General features: G+C 38.1%; 1 protein-coding gene across 8 annotated transcripts in view; it reads left to right on the top strand.

Moving 5' to 3' along the window:
- The window catches only part of SLC25A12 (solute carrier family 25 member 12), a 68,994-nt gene extending 41,820 nt beyond the window's left edge, over positions 1-27,174 (top strand). For 7 of the 8 annotated variants that reach the window (XM_077829949.1, XM_077829952.1, XM_077829955.1 and 4 more), the window contains 9 exons: positions 2,382-2,466; positions 3,804-3,962; positions 8,210-8,262; positions 8,513-8,593; positions 17,612-17,752; positions 21,771-21,909; positions 25,416-25,574; positions 25,776-25,866; positions 26,536-27,174. In XM_077829949.1, the coding sequence (XP_077686075.1) occupies positions 2,382-2,466; positions 3,804-3,962; positions 8,210-8,262; positions 8,513-8,593; positions 17,612-17,752; positions 21,771-21,909; positions 25,416-25,574; positions 25,776-25,866; positions 26,536-26,731 (1,104 nt within the window). In that variant the 3' untranslated portion in view covers positions 26,732-27,174. The remainder of the gene's footprint in view (positions 1-2,381; positions 2,467-3,803; positions 3,963-8,209; positions 8,263-8,512; positions 8,594-17,611; positions 17,753-21,770; positions 21,910-25,415; positions 25,575-25,775; positions 25,867-26,535) is intronic. The other variant, XM_077829957.1, reaches the window with a different exon arrangement.
- The last annotated feature ends 467 nt before the right edge of the window (positions 27,175-27,641 follow it).

The raw sequence follows: 27,641 nt of genomic DNA, 5'->3' as shown, positions 1-27,641 counted from the left end.
ATTTTTATCTACATAAATCGAGACACCATTTTACTTTGGGATTTATTTAGTGTTGCTTTTTTCAGTATGAATTTTTTTCTGATTCATGGGGAAATTCTTCAGATTTATCTTTCTTTTCCATTGTACCCATTGGGAAAATATATTTCTGATCTTAACTAAAGGTTTTTCTTCTGATGTAATCTTATGGGTTTTTTTTTATCTATGTGCACAATTGATAAATATCTGAATATTCTCCATTCTTCTCTGTTAGGCTGTATTCCAGTGAGTTATTCTGAACGAAATATCTTGGGGAAGGAAATTCTTGATGGCCGTGTATATTGTGGAAGGCCTTTGTAAAAGTTTCATTATATTTTAAAAGAAGTGAGCTCATCTTAATCTCATAGTTGCCAATCCTATATAGTACCATGTACTTCATGAGCAGCATAAAGCCCTACAAATTTCAGTGGAGCAGTTCAGCAGCATGCTACACATTGCGGGATCAAAGACCTACTGAGACCATTCAGTGGATGGCTGCTAAGATTTTAGTAGAAGCTAACAAAGATCAGTGACATAAAATGTTGTGAGATAAAACTGCACCTTCCCTCTGTTTGGCCTGATCAGAGCCCAGCAATGAGAAGGGTTGCTGCTTGGAACTGTATGCATGATGGAACTTTTAAATGTCTCATTGAAATACACACAGTAATATCCTCCATAAACAAATGAATAAATAAATACATCTGCCCAATCAAAGTGAAAAAGAATAGTGGACCCCAAAATTATATAATCTTTGCAATTTTTGCTGTATTCTCCACACTTATTTAATAAAATCAAGTAAAGCAAGATGTACAATATGTTATAACTTCAAGTTTGTACCTGTGCAATGGAATATCAGTACCAATAGGGCTGCTTAAATGAATTTGCTGCAGTGCCTGCTGCATGGCAATGGCTATTTCGCTCCCCAGTGCTGCAGCAAGCTCAGCACAACTCTTTTAAGGAACCTTAGTGATAGATCCTTTAAAATATACTCCTGTGGATATAGGAACTGTGTTTTCAGTAAAATGCCATATATCTTCTAATGCATATTCATGTGTTCATGTGTGGTCTAAGAGCAAAACCTTTCCGTAACACCCTGGGGCCTCTGCAAGATCTAAATATACTGTCAGGAGTGTTGGGGTCATCTGCCATGGTGCAAATGGCTTCAAAAATGTCGGGGAAATGGAGCAAGGAGATTTATTTAAACACCTTTTGATATTTTCCCTCCTTGCTTGTACAACCAGAGCATAAGCAAGAGGGGACTTTGATGACTAATTTTGATTGTAAGGCCTTGGAGGTGGGGTCTTGGTTTTTGTGTCCATAGAGCACTGTGCATATCTCTGGCAAAGTATAAATATCACCCTTACTATGCCAGACCAGATATTTCCCTGACTTGAACACAGTTAATTCCCAATAATTTCCATTTGATCTCAATTCACAATTTTGAATCATTCACTTTTTTTGGAGTGGGAGGAGGGACTAGTCTTACTGCTATCTTCCTTTCCTTCTGTGTGCAATTCATCTTACACTCAATGAACAAACTCTCCTCTACCCCACTGATTTCTGTTTGGCCCAGTTGGCATACTTTACAGAATGCCTCATCGGTGCAAGTTAGACTAGCTTGCTAGTGGCACCTTTTTTCTAACTAGTCGACACCACAATATCAGTCTCTGTAGGCTTTTCCCCTTGCAGATGTACATTTGTTTAAGTCTATCATTGAAAAATTCCAAGGCCATGTACCGCTTTGTTACTCTAGCGTATGTCAGTGAAATCTGAGGCTCATCATTATAACTTAAAACAAAAGTCAACCCTATAATTATAACTTATTAACCTCTCAGGGGTGTTATGAGGACTAGATCACTTTTTTCCTTGCTTTTGAGACTGTAAAGTGCTGTATGTGCTAAGTATGGATATCTAATGCATGTATAATGATAAAACATAGACTATATTGATGATGCTCTTGATCCTGTGAGGTGCTGAGCTCTGTCTCTGAGGTCCTCAAAGCTTATTGAAATCAGTGGGCGTAGAGGGCACGCCCCATCTCATAGAATCGAGCCCTACAGAAGGGAAAAATCATAAATTAAAAGCATCTCTGCATGCACCTTTCATATAAAGAAATAATTTTTCAAACTGTTTCTTTGGTCAGACAAGGAATATAGGAGGTAGAACTATATGAGAGATTTATTTGAAAATGTGCTATTTCTTTTATGCCAAAGGAGGATTATCCAGTCTTTTTTCCCTTGAACTAAAGCTGCTGTTCTGTCAAATTTTTTCTTTAATTTTACAAAAGCCAGTTCATAGGCTGCTTCAGTTTCTCACATGTTTTCCAAATCATGTCTCCCTTCTCCCCCCACCCTTCACCCCCCCAGCAATCTTACGGCGGTATGGGCAGGCCTATCTGGCTCCACGTAGCAGAGTCTGCTTACAGGTTCACTTTGGGCTCAGTTGCTGGAGGTGAGTGACATGTCTGTGTACTGTTTTCAAGGCTGGGTTAATGTAATATTATCTCACCAGACTAATGGAGATCATCTAAGGTGCAGTTCATTGTTTGAAAGGGTAAGAACTGGAGAGCTTTGTGAAGAGCTCTTTATTTTTACCTATGATCAGAAGACTTGGCAGAACATTGCAGTGGCAACTCTGGCTCCAGACAGTCTTCAAGGCAAAACGTTCATAATGACATCGGCTTTCTGCATGCAGTATTGCACCGCCATTGATTATACTTGGTGGGAGTGATACCAAAAACATAAGAACAAAATTGAGAGGGACAAAACTGAGGATTTTGCTATATCTGTCTACATAATTATAAACAAACTTTTTCTTATTTTGTTAGCTTTTGTCAATTTTCCCCTTAAATATAGTTTTTGAATATTTTAACATGCCTTTAAAAAAAATCCATGATCTACTGGTGTCATAAGGTTTTGTCCTTCATTTTTTGTAATAGCGTTTGAAAGCTTTGTGTTTGTTAATTTCAGCGGCTTTTTGCTTAAGACATATTGTACGTTGGGGTGAAATTCAACCCCTTCTACTCCTACACAGCCTGAGTAAATGATCATTGTGCAGAGAACTACTCAAGGGTTGGGAGGGCCAGAATCCATCACACAACTTGCAGGAAGGGTTCAGAGAGCCACTGAACGTGTGCCCACCAGCCCTGCAGCAGAACAGGTGAAGTTACAGTGCATTCTGAGCTTTCTGCAGTCCTTACAACCTTTGGCAAATTTCAAACAAGGAGAACAGATTATTTTACATATTCACTTTTCTATGGTTCTCATCACTATAATATCTGTGCACCTCACAAATACGAATATTTATTCTTACAACATCCTTGTGAGGTTGGGACGTATCCTGTCCATTTTACAGATGGGGAACTGAGGCATAGGGATTACACTCCTGATCCAGCAAAGACTGGCACATGTTTACTGTTTCACAATGTGAGTAGTCTCATTAACTTCAATTGGTACTATTCACAGTGTATACAGCCTTCTTATGTGGCATCTCCATTACTGGAGGATTGCAACCACAGTAGCCTATTCTGTACCATCCTGTGCTAATCTCTGTGTGGCTGAATAATTCTTTTGATCCACCAAGGATGCCACGTTGTCCATCCAAGATTTCTTTTTCTGCCTCGTGTTCTGCCATCAACTTTCCCTTGCAGTGCCCGTAAACATGAATTACCCTCTGAACCTCATGTTTTGGGTCACTGCTGTAGAAAACTAGTACTTTTTTTAACAGTCAATTGCAACATACACACCTGTGGTACTGTAAAAATAATGTTTTGTAATTTTTGCTTATAGCTGTGGGTGCCACTGCTGTGTACCCCATAGACCTGGTGAAGACACGAATGCAGAATCAGCGCTCTTCTGGTTCAGTTGTGGGAGAATTGATGTATAAAAACAGCTATGACTGTTTTAAAAAAGTTTTGCGTTATGAAGGCTTTTTTGGTCTTTACAGAGGTAAGTGAATAAATCAAAGGTATCTAGTAATTTTCTTCATCCAGTGCATCAACAGCCAACCCCTTATGGGAACACCAAAAAAACTCTTGCTAATCAGAACAATTCTGCTTCTATTTCACATAGCTGAACTGAGTATTTATCTTCCCTTGATCAGTGTCGTTATAAACACTTGCTTGGAAAACAGGATCTTTGTTCCTCTAGTGCTATTTACATTGTTTGAAGTCCTAATTTTCTGGGGCATTATGGGTGCTGTGGACTTGATTGTTATCTTGCAAAAAAAGGATTGTGACTGTAGGTGGGAGATAAACAGCAGGAGCAGATGAGTGTCTAAGGAGCAAAGATCCTATTTTAATGCAAATATTTGTTAGAGAAGGATGAGAAATACATAATACGAGATAGAAACAGAATCATTTGAAGTGTAATGTCTGAACTAAGGGTCAAATCCTGCTCATCATACTCAAGCAAGTAGTCTCATGCTTTTAATGGTTCTGTTCACATGAGTGATAAATGGGATTTGCTCCATGATTTGTAAATGTTTCCTTAGGAAAAACTAAACATCATTCACTAGGTGAAGCCTTCCTTGTTTTTTGTTGCTGTCTACTATTGTATTAGTTCTAAAATATGAATAATATGTCTCATATTTTGTAAAATTGATTATCAGTGTAATACTGATTTTAAAGTCTAAGTTGAGAAATTAAAACTGCTTTTTATCAATCAGGTGCTTCAATATACCCAAATATAGGGGGTCCATCTCATGTTTTTAGCTCGGGCATATTCCAAAGGACTGTTACTATTTCACGTTATATGGTTGGGGCCCTTCTAACTGGTCACCTGCAATCTTTGTGTTTTAACCAACCTCTGTATTCTTATTTACCATTTGGTTTAACTTAATTGTGTTCACAAAAACTTTCTCCAGCTGCCATAGGAGTACTTCTTAAGTTGGTTCTTTTCCCTGGGGTGGAGTCCCTCACCTCCTTGATGCTCCCTGTCTGGGTCATCTGCATTGTGCTGTGTCCATGGAGGCATTGGTAATCTTCCAATTTATTTAAGGGATAACGCCTGAGCAGTTTTTACACTAGAGAATTCAGTTAAAACGAGACTGCTCTGATTAAAGAGGTTTTAATAATCTCATTATTTGTGGTCCGTAGTTAATGTTCGACTTTTACATTGTCTTTCTGGGGGCTTGCAATGAAAGTGAACACAAAGGGAGGGATATATTAGGGATGATATAGTTAGTGTAGCACAGCTTTTGTTATGGCTCTTGCTAGTAATTTATCTTACTGGTAAATAGATTTGCTTTCCCGTGTTGCTAATTATTTCACAAGAACAATTTTACCCCTTAATTCATAATTTAAAATTTCACCTGAAATTTCACCCATCACTTCTCTTCCTTTTCTAGTGTATTTCCTTTTCTAGTCAAATAGCTTTGCATTGCAGCTTTTGGCTTTGATGCTGTCTGAGTTTTGATTGTTGCTAACAGTACCAATGTTGCCTCTTTTTGTAACCTTTGACAAGCACTTTGAAAGCAAAGACTCTCTCTACATGAATGATACACAATGTTTTACATTTTTAATGTATTGCTTAAAATAAACAGTGATCAAATTATTTTTAGGTCTCTTCTATACTTGTTTTTAATTAGATTGTATGGTGGTTTTTAGCATTTTTGTGTCCTTGAAAAACTTAAATCTGTGGAGAGTCTGATACTGAGTTCATAGCGCTAGATTGTTTCCACATCCATGCCAGACTGTCATAATTCAAATTATGTAGAAGTAGAAGTACAGAAACATTTATATTGCATTCACAGAAGAGATGCCCAGTGTATCTGTAGGTGGATTCTTGTGTGCATAAATGTGTTAATTTTAATTGTATTTAGACAGAATAGGACAGTGCAGACGTGACGTGTGTTTTTTACTACATAAATTACATAGAAATAAAGTGATCCCTTACAGGAATTCTTTATTTTTTATCAATATCTGTCATAAGGCTACTGGACTCTGCCACCCAACTCCAGAATTAACTCTGAAATGTTTTGTACATTCCTCTGGCTAGAATCTCAGGCTCTCTGAAATATAGATTTATGGAGTGTGTGTGTGCATGTATTTAACAGCACATAAAAGGCAGTGGGAGGTGTGTCTTGTGGTGTTTTGTCTAGTAGGGTTTTTTTGTTTTTTGTTTTTTTAAACTGTGGGCACTGTAGAGCTGGATTTTCTTTTCACAGTGGATCAGAGATTCAGGCTGGGAGGGCAGTGTTTCTTTTTGTCATTGTCAACTTTTCTTTGTATGTAATAAGTACCTTTCCTCAGTGTAGTAAGCCTGTAAATTGCACAGAAAATACTGGGTTGGAAGAAAACAAGATATTGCATGTATTATTTGTTGATCTTTCTATGTAGGTACATGTTTTCTGTGGGTTCGGTTAGAGGAAGGTACTATGTGAATTAAATGGGCTAAGTGTGGTGGGGGATCTTTATACCTTCTTTATTATTTAAATAGCATAATATTTTCATAGATTTTTTTTTTCCTGCCTTACCCTTGCAAGACAGTAGGAAACCTGTGGTTGTATTGTTTATTGTTGTTGTCTGATATCACCTATAACTGGTGGTCTGTTGTTCTGGCCGTTGAATGACAAAACTCTTGACAGGTTAGCCTAATATTCGTTAAAGCTACAGTGATATCATCAAAGGGACAAATCAATACTTTAACAATTTGTAAGCTTTTATTTATGCAGGTTTTGTAACATATATACTATACTGACATGATTATGCAGAAGATTTAGAATAAAAGTAACAGGAGCTGATCTAATCATGGATGTTAGGAAGTTAAGACTGCCATCTACTGATTTATTCTTTTAAATCAGTCTGCTCCTAGAAACGTGTATGAGTAGGTCATGTGCTTTTGTCATTGATTCGGTTTGACTGATAGTAGTATGTATGCAAGAATATTTGCAGGCTGTCTACAAACAAAACAAAAAAATGTCCATCTCATCAGCCTCTCCAAGGTATGTTTTAGGGGTCCATCAACACACACACTTGACAGAATAGAAAACATTTATTAGTAGCAATTTTTAAAGTGCATGCTACCCTGTTGTACTGAAAGAATGGAAATCCTTTAAAGCCTTAGATAAGCTGTAGCCTCTAGCAAATTGAGCCCCGTGACTCCATATAGAAGTTAATTGTTAGTTTGTCTTAGGCAGCTGCTGCATGCCAAAATGTAGCCTGTAAACAACATTTTTAATGGTTTAAAAGCTAAAGTACTGCATGTGCCACCTCAGGTGGTGCTTGAAGAGAAACTAGTGAATTCGAATTGAATGTTCCTTACAACTAACTTTTTTCCCGAATGCTGATCCTCGATATCCATTCTAACTATGTAAGTTAAGTAATAGGAAAAAAAAAAGAAAACCATACATTTTGAGTAGTACGTTGTCATTTGGGCAAAGGAAACTTGTGTGTGTGTGTTTTGTGTTTTATTAAACAAGTCACCTAAGTAATGGCAACACTTGGCCGTGTGTAACGATGCTTTGCTTAGATGTCTAATACTGTCTCTTATTTCAGAGAAAAGGTGGGTGAGGGAGTATCTTTTTATTGAAGCAGATTTGGTCGGTGCAAGAGACAAGCTTTCAAGCTTACACGTTTTATTTATTTTATGTTGGGAATTTTGACATTTAACAGGTTGTTACCAGACTTGCTTTAGTTATCAAATAGCATGATTATATGTTTAATGTGAATAAATTAAATCAGGTAGGGAACATCCTTCATCAAAAGTACAAGATAAACTTTTGTAGAGGAGAGATCCAAGCTCAGTCTGCTTTCAGTGTACTGCAAGGATGAAAATATTAGACAGACATTCTTCAGCCTTACTCTCTCGTAGAGTAAATCATTCATTTGTATACTTCATGGGAGAGTGGTGCTGAGTAAGGAGGCTAAAATATTCACGAAAATGCTGAATGATCCATTGTGTAAACAAATATTCCAAGCCCCTCCCGTTTTTTACCACTATTTCTGGTTTCACTTGATTATGGAAGGGGGATTCAATTATCCTTTATATTGCCAATTTCAGCAGAAGTATTAAGATGTTCAGTTGCATAAGTACACGTTCAGTAGCCAATGTTACAGCCAGCTCTACATGCAGAACTGGCATTGAGTTCAAAGGAAGTTCCACCTGTGGAGAGGCAGGAGTGTTGGGCTCTTATAAAAGTAATATTTTCTTTGATAGAAAAAAATGCTTCCTAATGATTTTCTCTATCTCTATAGGCTTGTTACCACAGCTTATAGGTGTTGCTCCAGAAAAGGCCATTAAGCTCACAGTAAGTTTCTCCATTTCTAAATTAATTCTGTCTCTTACTAATCTTTGTCTGATTTGTAGTAGTAAAAGACAAGTCTGTTTTCCTGGCATTCCCATGTTTGTAGAAGCAGCTGGGCTTTGTTTCCTTTAAATGCATGAATGATGAACACTTACTAGTGTTCCATTAAGTTTGGTTACAAATGCAATGTGTATTGATCAGAAAAGTTCAAGTAAAAACTGTTTGTGATACATAAATTGTATATTTTTATTAGGTTAATGATTTTGTCAGAGACAAGTTCACTCAGAGAGATGGTTCCATTCCAGTATTTGCAGAGATCCTTGCTGGAAGTTGTGTAAGTATCAGTTCTGTGCTGTTCATACCTATGTTAAAAAAAAAAGAGTGAGAGAATTCCCACCCTTGCACTGGCCAGTCAGAATAACAGATAAAGTATAATGTATATTCCATGACATCAGGTAAACCATCCTCTTCCACACAGAAACATGGGAAAAGTTACTGAAACTCTGTGGTTCTCCATGTGGAGTGCCCAAGCATTATCTACTTGTTTCAGTTCTGTAAGAAAGGGGCAGGAAATATAGAGTGATCCAGTTCCCTAAGATCTATTCACACCCCCTCTTCCAGTCTCATGAATCGTGGAGAGCAGCATGGAATTATGGCCCCTCTGTATTGCTCCTTGCTTCTTTCCACCCTATCAGCACAGCTAACATATGAGATGTGCTGGCATTGCTGACCCAGCCAAAGCTGCTTGTTACGTCCATCCCTCTTCATTGTTACCTTCAGCTGCAGAGATAAAGTGAATACTACTGTCAGCAACACTGATGCTGAGTGAATCTTATACTTTATAATTTGCCATGGAAGCCTGCTTTGTGGAGTGGCTGCTTATCACTGCTCCTATCTTTGACTGACCATACTTTCCCAGCTCAGACAGACTGAGTCCCAGGATGTGGTGTTCATAGGAGGGGCTTCCGCAGTCTCAAAGAGAGGGTGCTCCTCCTCCCTTTCCATAGTTCTTGGCACATTTGGATGGTATTAATACTTTGCGTGAAGAGGACGAGATGGCTCACTGTCAGTCCTTGAGAATACAGTAGAGGGATCATCATCAACTTCCTTTGGTCCTCCCAGAAAAAGTCCCATAGAAGGGGGTTTAAAAACTGACTTGGACAGCCCAGTTCCTGCTGTAAAACTCAAAAGAGAATTAAACCTATGTCTTCACTTGGTATCTTCTGTTTAAAAACAGCAACGACAACAACTCTTAATATATTGTTTACATAAATGTAAGGAGATTGAATAACAGTATTTATTGGCTTTGAGCTAACAGATCTGAGGGAGTTTGTTTAAATTCCTTTATACAAAGTTTTAGAGCTATTTTACTCCATCTTTTAACTAAAAGCAGCATGTAAAAGTAGTAAATATACAAATGGAATTTACGCTGGAAATGAAGTCTATAATTTGGTAGTTCTTTAAGCAATCTGTACTTGGTTTGCATTTTTAATGACAATAGACTTTGGTGTTTGTAACTTGGCTAATTTCATTTGTGGGATTTCACAACATTTGGTAACAGTGTAGAATGTTTAAAGCTGGTTAGGGATACTTTTGTAGCAGAGAACCCTAATAACTTCCAGCTGGAAGTTGGCAAGCTGGAATAAAACCTCCTCAGCTTGCCATACAACCTGGGGCAATAAGGTGGTTGACCTCTGCAAGATTTAAATTCAAAGAAGAAGCCCTGAAGGTAGGCTAATTATAGTTCTCCCTGATTAGATTTGGCAGTATGGTACATACCTGAGTCTTCACCTGTCAGTGTACAAAGTTTACTTTCATGGAAATGGGTAAAAGGAGTTGCAATATGTAGCTAGCAAAAATCAACCACAAACGCTAACCTTCTTCTCGAAGGCTCAGTTGTACAAACAGTATTTGCAGACTGTGTAATTCATTAAGTGTTTTTCTCTCCTGTGACGTGTTAAGTTAAAAATATTTGCAAGATATTTGTAATTTCCATCTGGCTGTGAAATCTGATCATCAGATTTACTATGTTTAGATCCTTTTGTACCAAAATGTTTCATACACAGTAAAACCTGCATTAAAGGCCATATCTTTTCTGATAAGTAGTTCCCTATCTGAAGGATCTTCTTTATCATATATTAAGAGGACATGTGAAAATTTGAGAGAATGTTTGATTTTCATATAAGGGTTCAAAAATTCAGATGCTCCTCTGAAATTGAGGACTCCCCATATTGCTATCCAAACACAACCCTCTCCTCCAATTGGCTGTATTCTCAGTAATTATTTTCTTGGGGGGCAGGCCATTGGCCTAGTACTTCTCTCTGGTGTATTATGGTGTGTCTAGTAGTCCTGTTTCTGCCCTTTTGGCATCTGTAGGGGAGGATGGCATACCTATTCTGCCCCTCCATTCATTTTTAGGAGGTGCAGACAGCAGACCACTTGCCCTCACTTCAGCTACTTCAGAGACCACATTCTCTTCCTTGTAGCCTCTGTCGGTCACGTGATAGCTTACAAATGGGTGACTGCTCTGTTGCTTCATGCCATTTCAGCTTCTTTTATTCTTTTCACAAATACTAGTGTTGAATCTAGGACACACTGCTGGCAACTCATTAAAAGCTAAAGTAGAAAACTGACAGGATTAGGTGGTTGAAACAATGCCAGTTGATTGTCAGTGCTTCCCTCTACATGTTCAGTACCGTTTCCATATGGATCCTGTTCCAAGCAAGGTAGGGCAGGAGAATTCAAAGTGAGGCTATTGTGCTGGCTGAAAGTGGAACCCTGCTGGAGATGCTTCATGAATCCCATCCTGAACGTTGGTTCCCCATCCTCAGTGTGGGTCAGCCTCTGTGCATGTCATCTGCTTTGGGGTATAGAGTGAAAAAGTTCTTCTCACTTCTGATGTTTACAAAGATGTCAGTTTACTGGAGAGTATTATCAAATGTGTTGCTCCCCAGCTGGTACAGGTCTGTCCTCAGTACCTAGGCTTAGTGAGGGCCAGGACATGGCAGGGTTTTCTCAGGACTGCTGTGAACAAATCTGCTGTGAACTCCTTTACTGAGGTGTGTCAGAGTCCCTCATTGTCTGTCTTTAGGACACATTGCAAATCCCACCTGGCTCTTTGGCGTACTGTTGACCATTTTGGGGACCCACCTTTCTCTCCCTGTCCATTAATCCATTTTTATTAATTGGGAGTGGGAGGTTGTTAGTGGGGCTGTTGGATTCTCTCCCATGCCAGACTTATTTGTGTTTTCAGGCTGTGTATTTGGGCTGGTGGGTTATTATTAAGTATTGTAATTTGTTTTTTATTGTATGACTCTTGAACACTTTGCTGATAGTTGCTTTATAAATGGATTAAATAAATAAAATTAATTAATTTCTGGAGACCTATAAGTTACAAGCTTTCCTCCTACTCAGCATCATGGGTTTTGCATTCAGATGAGAATGCTGTGAGAGAGCCCCATAAGCCTGTATAGTTAAATATTGTCTCTGAAACAATCAGTTCATCAGTCAGGAGGAGAGTCCATGTTAAGTCTGTAAAGCCGCATGCACGCCTATTGTGCTGTATAAATGCTTTGAAAGGACTTTCACAGCCTTTCAGAAACAATGTTCTGTGACTTCTAAAATTAAACAGGAAAAAGTTAATACTTCCTAAACAGTGTGGAGACAGTGCAATAGTAAAACTTGGGACAGGGATGCATCCAGTCCCAACTGGAGGAGATTTCTGATTTCTGCTGGAGGGAAGAGGAGGAGGATGTGGGGTGCAAGAGTCGCAGGAAACCCAAGGCCCAAATACTTCCTTTCAGGCAGATGTGGAGCTTCCACTAATGTCTGTAGCTGTCATATGCATCCATCCATCCAAAGGCCAAATATGACCCTAAAAATAATCTTTTTTTTAAACCATTTTGTGTGTTTTTAACTAAAAAACAAATATGATATTGTCTAGTCTCGAAACACTCCTTGGATTTTATTTCAAAAAAAGAATTATTACATTTTAATGGTTTTCTTATGTGCATTTCCTTCTAGCTTGTCAAGGTAGGCATTTGTCAAATATTTTTTTAAAAACTAAAGAAGTTATAAAAAGTTTAAACAATTGTTTTTAATTATCAAAGAGGAAAAATGCAGGAAGTGTAGAATTAGAGATGATTGTTTACCTTTACTTGTGCTGTTGTATGTTTTTGCCTGTTGAAAGTACAAGGAGAGTTAAGGGCAAAGTCAGCTACGATTTGAAATTGCTTTGATTTCTGTTACAATCTTAAACATACGTATTTAAATGGAGAGGGGGTGTATTATTTAGCAATACTGTAGTAGGGTTACTGTAGGTGTATGAACAATGAAAGCTCTGACTTGGGAGTGGAGTGCAAGTTCTTTAAATCAGACCACTTCATAAACATCAAAGAACATATTCTTATTTTAGTTGGTTGAGTGGGGAAATAGTTTTGGTCCAGGATGTGGCAGTTGCAAGGAGGAAGTAAACAAGGGCTTGGAGCAGACATCTCCCACTTTGTAGCGTATGCCTCTGGGGTGGAATTGGAAAGGGCAAGAGGTCTCATGTTGTAGGGTCATTTGTGTATTTCCTTCAGGCTTTGGCATGTCATGAGGTGTTTGCAGTGGGATCTCAAACTACGTCTTTTCTCTCATAACCTTTGCTGTCAATTGTAGTTCCTTCATTTGCTTCTTGTGGAGTTTTTATTTTATGTGACATTAAGGTTAAATAGAAGCTTTTATTATTGTTGTTTCTGATGTGTATGAATAACCTCCATTCAGAAATAAATTTGTCAACCTTTTTTTTTAACGTGTCTGTAATTTAGGTGCAAAAGGACAATTCTATTTTAAAAAGAAATAAATTTTTAATATTAGTACTTGAATTTCCTTTGAGATGTGTGTCTGTTTATATATACACACACACACTCTGTCACAAACACACAAAGAAATAAATAGAAATAGGACTATTTGAAAAAGGAAAAAAGAAGTACGAATATTTGCACAACCAATTTGCAAACAAATATTGAGGATTTACAAGCAGTGCCTGCACTCCACCAATTTCTTTCCATTAACACTTCCTTTCTATCTTTCTGCTTCTGCATTATCTTCAGTACTGTTCCCTATGCATCATTTTACCTCCCTGATCCTATCCAATTTAGTCTCCCCTCTTCCTTATTCCTCAAAATCCTCTTCTTTTCATAATCTTTAAAACAAACAATACATTGATAAAAATAAATTAAAAAATTACAATACATACACTGCCAAAATGTTAACTTGTGCTTCCCATTTTCCGTAAATGCCCTCTGTTTTGCCTTCCCCCCTTCTTCTGTCATACTCATAAATGATATGTTCAAGGAACCAATCTGGCAAAACCCTGCTCATGCAAATAGTCCTATTGAATTCCGTGCAACTACTCACGTGAGTAAAGTTACTCATGTACCGAAGTGTTTGCAGTATCAGGTCTTGGATTGTAAGAACATTTTGGGAAAGTGTGGTGTCTTGTGGGGTATGTCTAAACTGTAGTAAGAGGTGTGATTGCAGCACAAGCTGGCAAATGTGCGCTAGCTATAATTTAGCTATTATTGCTAAAAATAGTAGTGAAGCCAAGATGGCACAGACTGACAATGCGAGTATGTGTCTAGGGTCACCAGCATGCTTGTACAGCCCATGCTGAAGTTGAAGTTGAAGCCCACCGCATCTTTGTGCCTTTTTTTTTTTAAGCCATTTTATGTAGATTTAAGCTAGCATGCAATGCAGACATAACCTTAGAGACCTGCAGAGGTCCAAGCACACCTATAACACTGAATGAAAAATAAAGCTGTGTTGAGAAATCAATGTTTGGGCAAGAGAATTTATTCTTAAAGAGCAGCATTTAAAATGGGTTTTAGTTGTGGTTGTAGTTATTATATTATTATATTTAAAATATTTTGAAACTTCTCAAGTCACCTTTGTGACAAGTGTGTCTGTTATTGGAGTCCGTCAGTATCTTGAATACTGTGCGCGCCAAATGTTAATGAGGTTGGTATGATTAATGCACTTTTCAAAATACTACTTTAATGATGACACACAAGCCCGCACATGCTAGGGCTCCCCTAGTAGATGTGTTTTATGCAGCTATCTGTTGGTCAAAACACACATTTTTAATAGAAAATGGTTAAAGAGTTTTGTATGAATTAGAGTCCTATTTGTCCAACTCTGCCCCTTCAGAAGCAGGCTTTTGTTGGGATTTAACAGAGACCCAGCCACTTTTGCAGATAGAAAAAGAGAATGTTAATTACAGGAAGATTGGATTTTTTGTAGAAAATAGAAATGTTTATGAATTGGTCTGTTTGTGTTTCTCTGCCGCGTGTTAGGCAATGAGGGACAGTTATTTTGCCTGCCCTGCAGGACATTCTAATTTATAGCTGATTAAAAATAAAAACCAGAATTTAATACATGTATACACAGTATGTACATTTAATGAGCAGTTAACAAATTATTGTCTAGCAGAACTGAATTTCTGGTTTCAGCATCTAAATTTGTGGTTTCTTTGAGGATTGTTTTTGTGGTATATTGCATTATAATGCAAGCATTCTGCCTAAGATTATTGCTACCACAATTATTGAAATAAATGAATGTAGGAAAATCATAAAGTTTTCAAATTGGTTTGATGTTTAATACAACATGAAGAAAAATGAATTAGGTGATTATTTAACAAAATTTGCCGGCTGGTAATTTTATAAAATTTGTTTAGATTGAAACTCTGAAATGTTTCTTCTGCAGGGCATCATCCATTGTTGTTTTATTGTTTTAAGTGCATGTGAGGGGGAGAGAGACTGGAAGGAAGGAAACTAGGTCTGAAAAATGGCGTTGGACACTAGTGGCATTATTGCACTGAGACAACTTACTGTATATAGTTCATCACAGAGGAGCTGGGGTCAAATTGAGCTGGCCTGTAGGGGCTCAGCAAGTTGGCACTTTCCCTGATGGCTGCATCAAGTGTTCCAGAAAAAGAAAAATTGAAGACCTAACTCCTCTGTTTGAGATAGATCCTTCAAAAAGTTATCCAGAGGTAAACCAGTATGATGATGACAAATGGGAAATTATGCCATTAAGATAAATGTGAACTGCCCTTATTTGGGTTCAGGGGTTTTGACTCAAAGCATAATGACCATTTAATTGTCAGGGTTGTCATTCTCCTTTATTGCAAACTTTGATCAGTAGAGAAATAATTTACAGTCGGTGCAGTCTGCAGTTGTGATCAGTGGAGAGTTGATGTTTGATTCCCTCTCCAAATAATAGAAGGGGTGAGAGATAAACTGGGGCTCTGCAGTGTTGTCCTGCCCCTGATTTGAAGTAGCCCAGATTTGCCAACTTTCACTCCATGTTGCATGGCCTTTTAATTACATCTGCCTTTGAAGAGAGGTAGGGAGATTGACATATAGGCCAATATATGGGTGTGTCTAGTTCTTAATTTGTAAAGAAATGATGTTGGGGCTCAAATAGAGGGTGCTGTACAGAGGACGCCATTTTGCGTGCTGCTCCCCTCGGCTGGCCTGACCTTGCACAGACAGTGCATGCGAGGTCATGTTGCACAGAAGATGATATTTTGTAGAGTATGCTGCTCCATCCCTGCCAGCATGACTACACATGACAGAAGAGGCTGAGCCCTGGGAAACCCCAACACAGATTTCAATTCTGGGTATGTCGAGATTTGGTTATGAGCTACTGCTTGGCAGGAGGGGTGAGTTGGTTGAACTGCATATTTAGTTTAGTAATTTTAAATCATTAGTAGATGCTCAAAGCCTGGGTTTGGGTGCTTTGTAGGAGACAGGATAGCTGTCCGAAGAAGCAAGTTCCTGCATTTTTCCACTGTGCTCACAAAGTGGGAGTTGAATTCCTGGATGATAAAAAAGAAAGCTGTTTGGGGTAGTCTCCCTTTCCTTAGGTGATGTTTTTGACAGGTTGGAGTGAATGTAAAAGGGTATGAGGAAGGGATTCAGAGTTTTTAAAATGCGAGGAAAATGCTAATTAATATAAGGCTGGGCATGTTCAGTGCCACATGTTTTAAATAGAATTTGTAAATGGTTTTAATTAAAAAATTAAAGAGGGGGAGAGGAGAGAAAGGAACATTGGGGTTGGCAGTAAAGACAAATTATCCGTTTTGTGAGGCACCATGCACTTTGCCAGAAGGGAAGGGTGGTACCTACAGCATACCAAAGAGAAGTCTAAACATGCTACTTGCAAGTACATTTACATGTTTCTTGAATAAACTGTCATGTTGAATCTCTCTAAAATTTGAGATGCAGCTCTGTGAAAGTCTTAGGCTAAAATGCAGAATCTGTAGAACAGTTCATGCAGCAATATTAGATGGGAGAAACGAGCAAGATATGGTGCTTCTGCTTTGCTAATAAAGTAAAAACAATTTGCCAGCTATTAAATCTGTGTCATGCTCAGGTCAGAGAAATGGATGCCAGTCTGTATCTAGCTATCTATTTTCCTTTGTAACAAATTTGGAAATGTTGGTATGTCTATTGTTTAGATTTATTTATTTAATTTTCCAGATAGAACAATTAAAAGCTCCACACAAAAAATATGACCATTCTGCTGATTATTTAAAATTACAACCTCAAATATAAATTTCAGTCAGCTTACTTCCCGCAGGCAGCAGCACTAACTACAAATAACACCTCACCACATTGGCTGGTTTTCATTTATTGAACCCAACTATTCTACTGCATATCAAATACAACTGTACAAAATTTCATAACTTTCAGGTTTGTAGAGTTATGGCAACTAAAATATCCATTTTTCTGAGCTGTCACTGCATATTGTAAACTTCATACATATTCCTCTAATATTGATCAATTAAATATCCCTTTTTAATATTTATTCTTCATCTCTGTGGCAAAACTGTACTTGCTATATACTCTACCTTAGTCTGTGAATGAGAGCAGTTTTCTTTTGTTCCTGTTTTCCTGAGCCTTGGACTGCAGAGCATTATGATTAACTTAACCTGATATCTAATATGGATGAAAGTTGATAAACTTCTAGGCAGTAATGTGGCTGTTTAGAAATATGGATGTCAGAGGGAGAAGAAAAATGGAATGAATTGCTGTAATAGAAATCACAAATACATACAGAACCATGGCAGTCTGCCTTTGTTTCTGTTTCAATTTACTTTAAAACGCACATGCTTTTATGCAGAAGAACGGGAGACTTCAGAACAGGGATTTTACTGAGTGTGTTCCATATTGCAGATACGTAATGTAATAGGGCTCTGTTTTCCCTCAGTGGGAGCCAAAGGTGCTCAGCACCTTGCAGGAGTGGACTCTTACTGGTGTGATATAATGATAGAATTCACTGTAACTCATTTTCTCTGGTCTTGCAGGCAGGAGGTTCGCAGGTCATCTTCACTAATCCACTAGAGATTGTAAAGATTCGGTTGCAGGTAGCAGGAGAAATCGCTACAGGACCCAGAGTCAGTGCCCTTACTGTTCTAAAAGAACTGGGAATTTTTGGTCTTTATAAGGTATGTATTTGGGCATTCCTGGCACACCACTTTTAAACCATTTTATGCTAAATTTAAAAGAACTTTTAAAACAAAAACATTGCTAAAAAACAAAAATCTTTTCAAATTTAAAAATAATCTCTTCCTGCAGGGCAGCCACATGGTGGAAAAGTGGGTGGGGGGGAAACACATTTAGCCCTGGTCTACATTAGAGTTAGTTTAATGTAGGACAGCTTACATCGACTTAAATCTGTAAGTGTCTACAGTAAAATGCAGCTGCCACTGATGTAACTTCCCCACTACACCAACTTAATAACTCCACCTCCATGAGAGGTGTAGCACTTAAGTCAATGTAATTAGGTCGACGCAGTGTGTTGTTGCATTAACTGTTGCTGCCTTTCAGGAGCCATCCCACAGTGCCCCACCCTGACAGTTAAATTGATTCCACCGTTCCTGGTGAGGATGCGCACTACCAACACAAGGATTGTAGGGTTGACATGCAAAAGCAGTTTATTTACTGCAGTGGCTGTATGTCAACATAACTTAGGGCTTGGCTACACTTACATTTTATAGCACTCTAACTTGTTGGCTCAGGGGTGTGAAAAATCACCTTCCTGAGCGTAGAAGTCAGAGTGCTTTAAAGTGCTAGTGTAAACAGGCTCCAAGCGCTGGGAGCCGCGCTCCCAGTGCTCGGAGCTAATCCCTTCGTGGAGGTGGATTACCAGGAGCACTGGGAGAGCTCTCTCCCAGCACTCGCGCGCGACCACACTTGCACTTCAAAGCGCTGCCACGGGAGTGCTTTGAAGTTTCCAGTGTGGCCATACTCTCAGGTCAACTTAATTTTGTAGTGTTCAGAGTAGCAGCCGTGTTAGTCTGTATCCGCAAAAAGAAAAGGAGGACTTGTGGCACCTTAGAGACTAACCAATGTATTTGAGCATAAGCTTTCGTGAGCTGTAGCTCACAAAAGCTCATGCTCAAATAAATTGGTTAGTCTCTAAGGTGCCACAAGTCCTCCTTTTCTTTTTAATTTTGTAGCATAGACTTGCCCTTATACTCATATTAGTGAAAGAGGGAAACATAAAAATACTCTCCTGTTCTATCCTTTGGGCTTTTATATCAGGTTGCAGGGAGTCCTGTACTGCAGACCTGCTGGCTTCTGGCATGGATCATTTCATTTGGAGGCTTTTGTGAAAAGTTTCTTTAGCTTTTCTTTTGTGTTTGTTTAGGAGCCTTACATTTATTTTGAATCTCAGTTATCTCTATTGTTATCCTCACAGCAGCATCTTCTTTTTGTCTTAATAATTTGGCAGCAGTGAAACAGTAGTAGAATTTAGTAGGATTCAGATCTTTAAGAAGTTAAGTGGTGGGATTTGTCAATAATGAATTCCATTTAAAAAAAAAAGCCTGTACTGTACTGTACTTTACCAGAATGCCAGTCAACAGATTCCTTCCCTGCAGGTATACTTACTACCATCATTACAGATCAGATGTAATGGTGCAGAAGCGATTAGTTTTCTTAAACAAGGAAGAGTATTTCTTTCTATATCCTGTGCCAGTGCAAGGAGTAATACGTAAATTCAACAGCTATAGGCAGCTGTGCACTTCCATAATATTGGTTTAGCTGATTTATTTATGGAGCTATGTAGCACTGTAAAAATGTGTAAATTTACGTCCATAGCTGCAGCTTTTATTCTGAATTCACTAGGTTAGATTCACACAGCTATAATGTTTCCCTAAATAGCATCGATGTTTTGGTACATAGGACAAAATTTTAGTGCAGTAATAATTTTTGTGTCTGGTGACTAGAAAGATGGTTTTATTACAAATTTTATCTTTCTTTAAAATTGAACAGTCATCTCAAGGAAGTTTAGGATAATTAAGTTAAAGAAAAAAAGAATACAAAGCTCAGTGGAGTAAATACCAAAAGGGGACTGGTTTTAAAACATGTAATAACGGTGAGTGAAATTCATCCAAGCATAGAGTGTGTCTCCACAAGACCATACATACCACTTAAGCCCCACAGATCCCCTGCGGAGAGCACTCTGTCTGTCTGCTCCAAATAGGTCAGCGTGGAGGGGAACTTTTAGAAATGTGTGACCTCCTAAGGCCCTGGCATCACTCTTATGTGGCCCATGGCCCAGAGCCTCTTATGTAGGGAACTCAGAGAGTCAATGGCCACTATTCTGGCACAGAGTGGACTGAAGTGGTGGGTGGAGGAGATAGTTTTGAAGCCTCCATGGCTCACCCTCAGGATGAGCTCTTTGCAGCAGGAAGTAATTCACCCAATATCAGATGAATAATTGGGGAGTTATTTTAATCAGGATTCTTGACATAACATATTTTAACAGCCCCTTCACAGATATTGTAGCATGTGTCAAGATCTAGAGGGACTCTCTTTAGTTTGCTTTTAGGCCTTGTATGCCAAGTTCATAAGAACATAAGAATGGCCTTACTGGGTCAGACCAAAGGTCCATCCAGCCCAGTATCCTGTCTTCCGACAGTGGCCAATGCCAGGTGCCCCAGAGGGAGTGAACCTAACAGGTAATGATCAAGTGATCTCTCTCCTGCCATCCATCTCCACCCTCTGACAAACAGAGGCTAGGGACACCATCCCTGCCCATCCTGGCTAATAGCCATTAATGGACTTAACCTCCAGGAATTTATCCAGTTCTCTTTTAAACCCTGTTATAGTCCTAGCCTTCACAACCTCCTCAGGCAAGGAGTTCCACAGGTTGACTGTGTGCTGAGTGAAGAAGAACTTCCTTTTATTTGTTTTAAACCTGCTACCCAATAATTTCATTTGGTGGCCCCTAGTTCTTATATTATGGGAACATGTAAATATCTTTTCCTTATTCACTTTCTCCACACCACTCATGATTTTATATAGCTCTATCATATTCCCCCTTAGTCTCCTCTTTTCCAAGCTGAAAAGTCCTAGCCTCTTTAATCTCCCCTCATATGGGACCCGTTCCAAACCCCTAATCATTTCAGTTGCCCTTTTCTGAACCTTTTCTAATGCCCACGTTTCTTTTTTTGAGATGAGGGGACCACATCTGTACGCAGTATTCAAGATGTGGGCGTACCATGGATTTCTATAAGGGCAATAAGATATTCTCCGTCTTATTCTCTATCCCTTTTTTAATGATTCCTAACATCCAGTTTGCTTTTTTGACTGCTGTTGCACACTGCGTGGACGTCTTCAGAGAACAATCCACGATGACGCCAAGATCTTTCTCCTGATTAGTTATAGCTAAATTAGCCCCCATCGTATTGTATGTATAGTTGGGGTTATTTTTTTCAATGTGCATTACTTTACATTTATCCACATTAAATTTAATTTGCCATTTTTTTGCCCAATCACTTAGTTTTGTGAGATCTTTTTGAAGTTCTTCACAGTCTGCTTTTGTTTTAACCAAGAATTACTTTTTTTTCCCAGCAAGGGAGTCATTCAAGTTCCCCATCCTTTATCTCTGTATTACTTTCCCATGCTTTAGTGTTTCCATGTTGTGGCAACTTTCCCATAGGGAAAGAGAACAAACTGTGCTAGCCCTGCAGTGCAGTTTTTTCTGGCAGCCGGAGAGGGTCAGTGGAGATGCTCTCAGCTTCCTGTGGAGCAAGTGGCAAGCAAGGGCCCCAGTCGACTCTCTTATGTGGCAGTACATTCCCTGTCACCAGGCCAGCAGGATCAGCTAAGAGAAGGTTTTTTGTAGGTTAAATTGTCGTGTACATTTCTGTACGAAAAACGATCTATCTAAGGTTTGATGGCAGGCCCTTAATTGTCAAGTGTCATTCTTTTGCTAAAGTTAGAAACCATCGCTGAAGCTGAGAGCTGACCATCGAATGACTAACTGTGCTTCTTTTGATGTTCAAATCTCCATACTACATTCCTTAAGACATATTACATTTACTGGTTACCTGGTAGATCCCCTCAAGAGCCTTGGCTCAGTCTATACCCAGTGGCCTGGGGCTTCTTGCCAGCCTTTAAGTCTAATCCTATTTATATAACGTGTGTATATTATGTTTCCTTTTTGTGTGACAGGGTGCCAAAGCGTGTTTCCTCCGAGACATTCCCTTTTCTGCAATCTATTTTCCTGTTTATGCTCACAGTAAACTGATGCTTGCTGATGAAAATGGCCATGTGGGAGGGCTTAATCTCCTTACAGCTGGTGCCATTGCAGGTAACTTCTCAATATGTTTTCTAGAAATAACCTTTTCCCCCTTAATAGATAATATTTAATATTCGTTCATCAGTCCCATATAAATGAAAGCTAGTATGCCATTGTATCTGATTTAATCTAAATTTGATCACTTTTATCCTTGGTGGGAGGTAGTGTAATTTTGATGAGAGCTAATTACATTTGCATAATGTGGATAAACAGCTTAATGCAGCTCAGCAACTTGTAGCCAAATTTGATCTGTCTGTCTCAATGGGGTTTTAGTTGTTACCAGGCTCTCTGACTTGAAGGCTAATTTGAATCTTTGATGAACATATACTGAGAAGAATTAGAAAGAAAATGATTCATCTAGCTTAGGGCTCCTAAACAACTGGGGAAGAAACTTTCAGTTCAAAGGTAAATGCCAAAACAAGGATTTGAAGGTGCCTTTACTGTTCAATAGCAGGACAGGAGTGGAAATAACATACTCTTCATGTTTTTTTAAAGAATTTCTAATCAAGATTTCCCTTCTAATGATAGTGGGACAAACTCACCCCACTTACGTGAAGTTAGTGTTTAGAAATGACTTCTGTAGGCTTTTATTTTATTTAAAGTGAATTTTGTAATGTGGTATTACACCACCGTGGGTTCGGCTCTGGTGGCTACAGTCTCAGGCTTAATGGAGTGAAAGTCACCTCTGCTACTTGCTTCAAATTTAGAGTCTCTAGGAACACACAAAGGCCTAGAGTAGAGACCTCACATACATTTATAAGTATAATGTCTAGTCTGTTTGACAAGTTTTACTAAAGTTACAATCAAAGTTATGATTACCTAAGCATATAGAAATTCTATACAGACCTATGCACACGTTACTTATATAGTTATACTCACATCCTCCTAGATAGTGTTAGGGTCTGGTGGGTCTCTCATGGATTGATAATAAGTAAAGGAATGGTTCCTGCTGGAGTTTCCCATAGGGAGCTCAATTTTCCTAATCTGGGTACCCTCTCTTTATAATGTGATTCTGACTATACCTCATTAGTATTTATGCATATAGTGCACCCTGCGGTGAGGGTTAGAAAAACGTTAGAAAAATGTGACTAATGAGCATCTTGTAGCGAAAAATGACTCTTACTGTTAATTTTTTTTGCAATATCACCCATTGGTGCATCTTTTCTGGTAATGTTGTGGCATAGGGTCATTCTTTGGTCCCTTACTTTTGTCAAGCTTTTCTTAAGCCTATGGTCTAGTATGGCTAAGCTAAAATCTTACAGGCCTGAGCCTGTAAGCCTTGTCTTACAATCCTACTTACTTAGATATCTAATACATAATTAGTCCTTCTAACTGCTGATCAATCTTATATTTCTATAATCCTACAATTTAACTCTATTTCGCATACGATGATTATATGTAAAATAACATGTTAGTAAATCATAACATTACCCAATGAATAAACAATAAACTAAAATCATTGGCTGCACTTGGTATGAACAGAATGTGTAACTGGTTTGTTGGTAATAATGGCCTCTTATCTCAGTCAGTAGGCTAATAAAATTAGGCCCAGATGTGATGGTGGTGAATAAGCTAAAAATGCACTGCTAGACAAATTAATGGTAGACATCCTGGTGGACAAATTCTCTTTTGCACCCAGTATCTGCTGGGTGTAACACAAGTGGGGTGGAATGCAGAGGAGGTGTTTGCAGTTCCTTGATCCTGGGCCCATTTGGTGCTGGCCTATGTGTAGTTTATTAGACCATCCTTGGAGCTATCCAGGGATCACTAGAGCTCTGTGTGCTCCAGCCTGCCACCTAAACTGGAGTTGGCGTAGGACCTAGTTATGCCCGCTCTTTCCCAATTGGGTATGCCCCCATGGCTGGGGAGATGTGACAGTTTTCTGGGCCCTTTTGCTCTTGAATGGCACAAAGGGACCAGAAATGGGAAGAAAATCTGTTCCATTTTATTCATAGAACTACTGAAAAATACACTGTGGGGGCTAGTATCCTATAATAAGACTTGCCATTTGTGTTTTTTAACCACAGCTTAATTCATTAATGTTTATCAGACACTTGGATATTGATGCGATGCGCTCAGTAGAAATGGCTATAAATCTTGTTTGAGATATAAAATTTAGCCTACAAGAATCCTTCTTTCTGAGCTGCAAATTCATGTTACTGTTTAATGGGAGTGGATCAGATAAGCATAACTGAGAACATTGTGTGTACACATGTGGCTTCAAAAAAAGTTTATAGGGTTGTAATAGTGCATAGTTAGCTTTAGCAAATAGACTGGCTTTGCTGCTCCTGTTCCAAGATAAAACCTCCTGAATTGATCAGCAGGATGTTTTGGGAAGGTTTACTGTAACTTCGTTAAATTTCTGACCTGTCAACTTTATAAATCTTCCTTAAGTGCTATGTAGACAACTGTTAGGCTGTTTTTTTAATTGTATTGAAATCAACAGTAACAATTCAACCAAGACTGAAAGTGAACATTCAAGTTCCAAGTTGGAAGGGAATTCTTGGTTTTGGTTAAGTGATTGAGATGAGTCAGTATTCATTATACTAAAAATGAGAGTTGGATTTTTACATGTAAATTTTATAAATATTCTAACAGCATAGTACTTTACCTGCACAGTTCCCCTTTCATTTGAATAAGAAACCAGTGCTGGTGCTTGGGGTGAGGTACTGTTACTGTACCATCATTGATGGCTGTTACCATAGTGTGTGTGCCCAAAATGCCTTTATTGTCAACCTTTCTTTATAGTTTACTTTTTAAGTAGACTTGTGTTCTTGTGTTCTGCTAATGAACTGGCCAAAGAGCACCATAGAAATCTCACACTGTAGAATAGAAGGCCTCTAAATGATCACTTTGCATATTTACACCTTTAAACAAATGGATCTGTGAAGGATTGGAATGTTAGTACTTGAGAGGTTTTTGCAGAGCAGTTAATCAGCTATACTGTTACAAAGTACTTGGTACATACAATAGGTGAGTAGAACTATTAATATTCACAAAGCACAGTAAGGCTGACAGAGCTCCTAGAATCAGCTGAGAGCACCACTAATTTGTGTCAGGAATATTTAATCCTTTATATTGAAAAAGAGAGAGAGTGAGTTTTAACTATTTATACTTGGAAATATTTGCGTCTCTCTTTAAACAAGGTAAAATAAAAGATATTTGAAATGACTGATAATAGAACTCAAAGGGGAGCTCTTGAGAGAATTGTTCTGTTAATATCGTTGCATAATTTTTGCAGTTCTCTTGGCTGTATTTTCATAGTGTTTTTCTTTCGCATCTGTATTAAAATTAACTTCGTGATGTTGAAGAGACATTTAGAAGGATTGTGCTATGCTAGCTGCAGTAAAAGTCAATTTTGAATACTTTGTTAGTACCAGGGTGTGTGGGTTTACATTTTTAATAAGCTTTGATTTCATAAAAAGATTGACATTTGCAGGTATTTTCTTTGACATTAGAAATATTTCTATCTTTTACAAGATACTTTGTGTGAATTAAATGCTGTTTTCTTCTAAAAGGTGTGCCTGCTGCTTCCTTGGTAACCCCTGCTGATGTCATCAAGACAAGACTGCAAGTGGCAGCTCGCGCTGGTCAGACAACATACAGTGGAGTTATCGACTGTTTTAGAAAGATACTTAGAGAAGAAGGCCCTTCGGCTTTTTGGAAGGGAGCTATGGGTAGGGAATTTTCTTTATATTTTAAGTCAGACCACAATCCTGCAAATTTTTTCAGTGTTGTTTTACTCAGGATTGCTCCCAGCAGTAAAGTTTGCAGGATTGGGCCTTAGTATTGTAGTTCACAGGTTCATTTGAAATTCTCAGACCATCTTTCTTGATCTAACGTTGCTGTATTACAGTATTATTTGTAATATTCAACAGCTCGAGTGTTCAGATCTTCACCTCAGTTTGGTGTTACGTTAGTGACCTATGAACTTCTGCAGCGATGGTTCTATGTTGATTTTGGAGGAATGTAAGTGCAAACATTTGCTCACTAACATGCAAATTGGGTCTGCTAAGTTTGAATTCATACAGAGCCTTCAGAGAACTAAATGGAAAGAATATGTTGAAACAGATGTAGTTAAACTTAATGATATTGATTAGCTGTAAATCAAAGTGCCAGAATTTTGTTTTAAGTGTGCCCTGCACAAAAAATCCCCCAAACAGTGATATTACTATTAACATCTTTGGGTATTAAAACTGAAAGAGCTTAAACAAATCAAATTGCCTTGATTTGTATACTATTTCATTGTCTAAGCAACAGGAAGTATGTCAGTTTCACTTTTTTTAATACACTGCACAAAACTTCTGTATTTGGGTTTCCTACACTGCAAGATGATAATTAAATCCCCCTCAAACTGTTTTAATTAAAATCATTTAAAATATTTTTTTCATGAAAATATTTCTATTTTAAATTATCCAGAAACTAAATTTTAGCCTGAACTACTTGATAGTGGCCTTTAAAGCAAGCTTCCTTTATTTTAAAAACTAATCAGAATAATTAACTTCTAACTATGTTGATTTATATGTTGTAGACAGATGATCATTTTTAGTATTGGCTTACTATAGATTCTGCTCTGTTATTCTGATGCAGGAGAAACATTTTAAATAAAGAATCTTTTCTTTTTTTCTCCTCAAACAGCAAACCCTCTGGATCAGAACCAACCCCCAAATCTCGAATCTCAGACCTGCCTCCTGTTAATCCTGACCACATAGGTGGATACAGACTTGCTACAGCTACATTTGCTGGCATAGAAAACAAGTTTGGGCTTTATCTTCCAAAATTTCGATCTTCTGATGTTGCTTCAGTTCTACCAAAAGTAGCAGCTGAATCCTGAGATGACCTTTCAGCCTAGTATAACGACACAATGAAAAAAAAATTCAAGAGAACAGTACTATATCTATCCAGTCAGCTGCATGTTGCTCTTGCTGAACTGAGAATTTAAGTCAAATCACTCCTTTCTAAATGATATACAATATGCATTTATTTGTTTATAAATTAATCATTTGCACACAGGAAACGGATTGAAGCTTTAGTTCTGCATAGATTTTTTTTTCCCCCCTAACCAGTGGCATGAATCAGTAACCTTTACTTGGCTTTGCACAGCTTGCACTTAATGTTACTGTACATATTGTACATCTTTGTACAGAGACATCATGGCATCCATACACGATTACATTTATATAATGGGTATGCAGTTCTAAGCAGTTTGAAATGTACAGAATGTTTTGAAGGTGTTTTTATTAAGAATCATGGAACAATAAAATATATTTAAAGTCATTTCATTTTCTTATATTTGTGTAATATATAAAAATAAACCATCAGATATTTGGTGTAGTTAGTCATAGATTTTTAAGGCCAGAAAGGTCCCATTATAGTGTAGTATGACTTGTCTTAGAGAATAAATCAAGGTATTAGTTAATAAAGGCAAAAGCATAAACATGCAATGCTGGTAGGAAGTTACAGCACAGGAACTGTGGGTGTGTATGTGGGGAGGAGTGCTTGAAAACTGTAGGAATTACCCAGAAACTCATGGTAATGTTGACTAGTAACGTTTTGCTAATTCTGAATTCCAGCATATCATGTTTAAATGTGGTGAGATTGTATTTACCAGTTATAAGTGGATTTTATTATGAGCACTCTGAATAAATTTATCCTGTAAATGTACATATCTGAGTAGCAAGTAAAATAAGTCCAGGGTTTAGTTTTAGCATATTCGGATGAAATAATTGCCAGGATATGCACTG

Source organism: Eretmochelys imbricata, chromosome 11, assembly GCF_965152235.1.
Source record: "Eretmochelys imbricata isolate rEreImb1 chromosome 11, rEreImb1.hap1, whole genome shotgun sequence".
Classification (NCBI taxonomy): Eukaryota; Metazoa; Chordata; order Testudines; family Cheloniidae; genus Eretmochelys; species Eretmochelys imbricata.
This window is presented reverse-complemented; position numbering and strand designations above follow the sequence as displayed.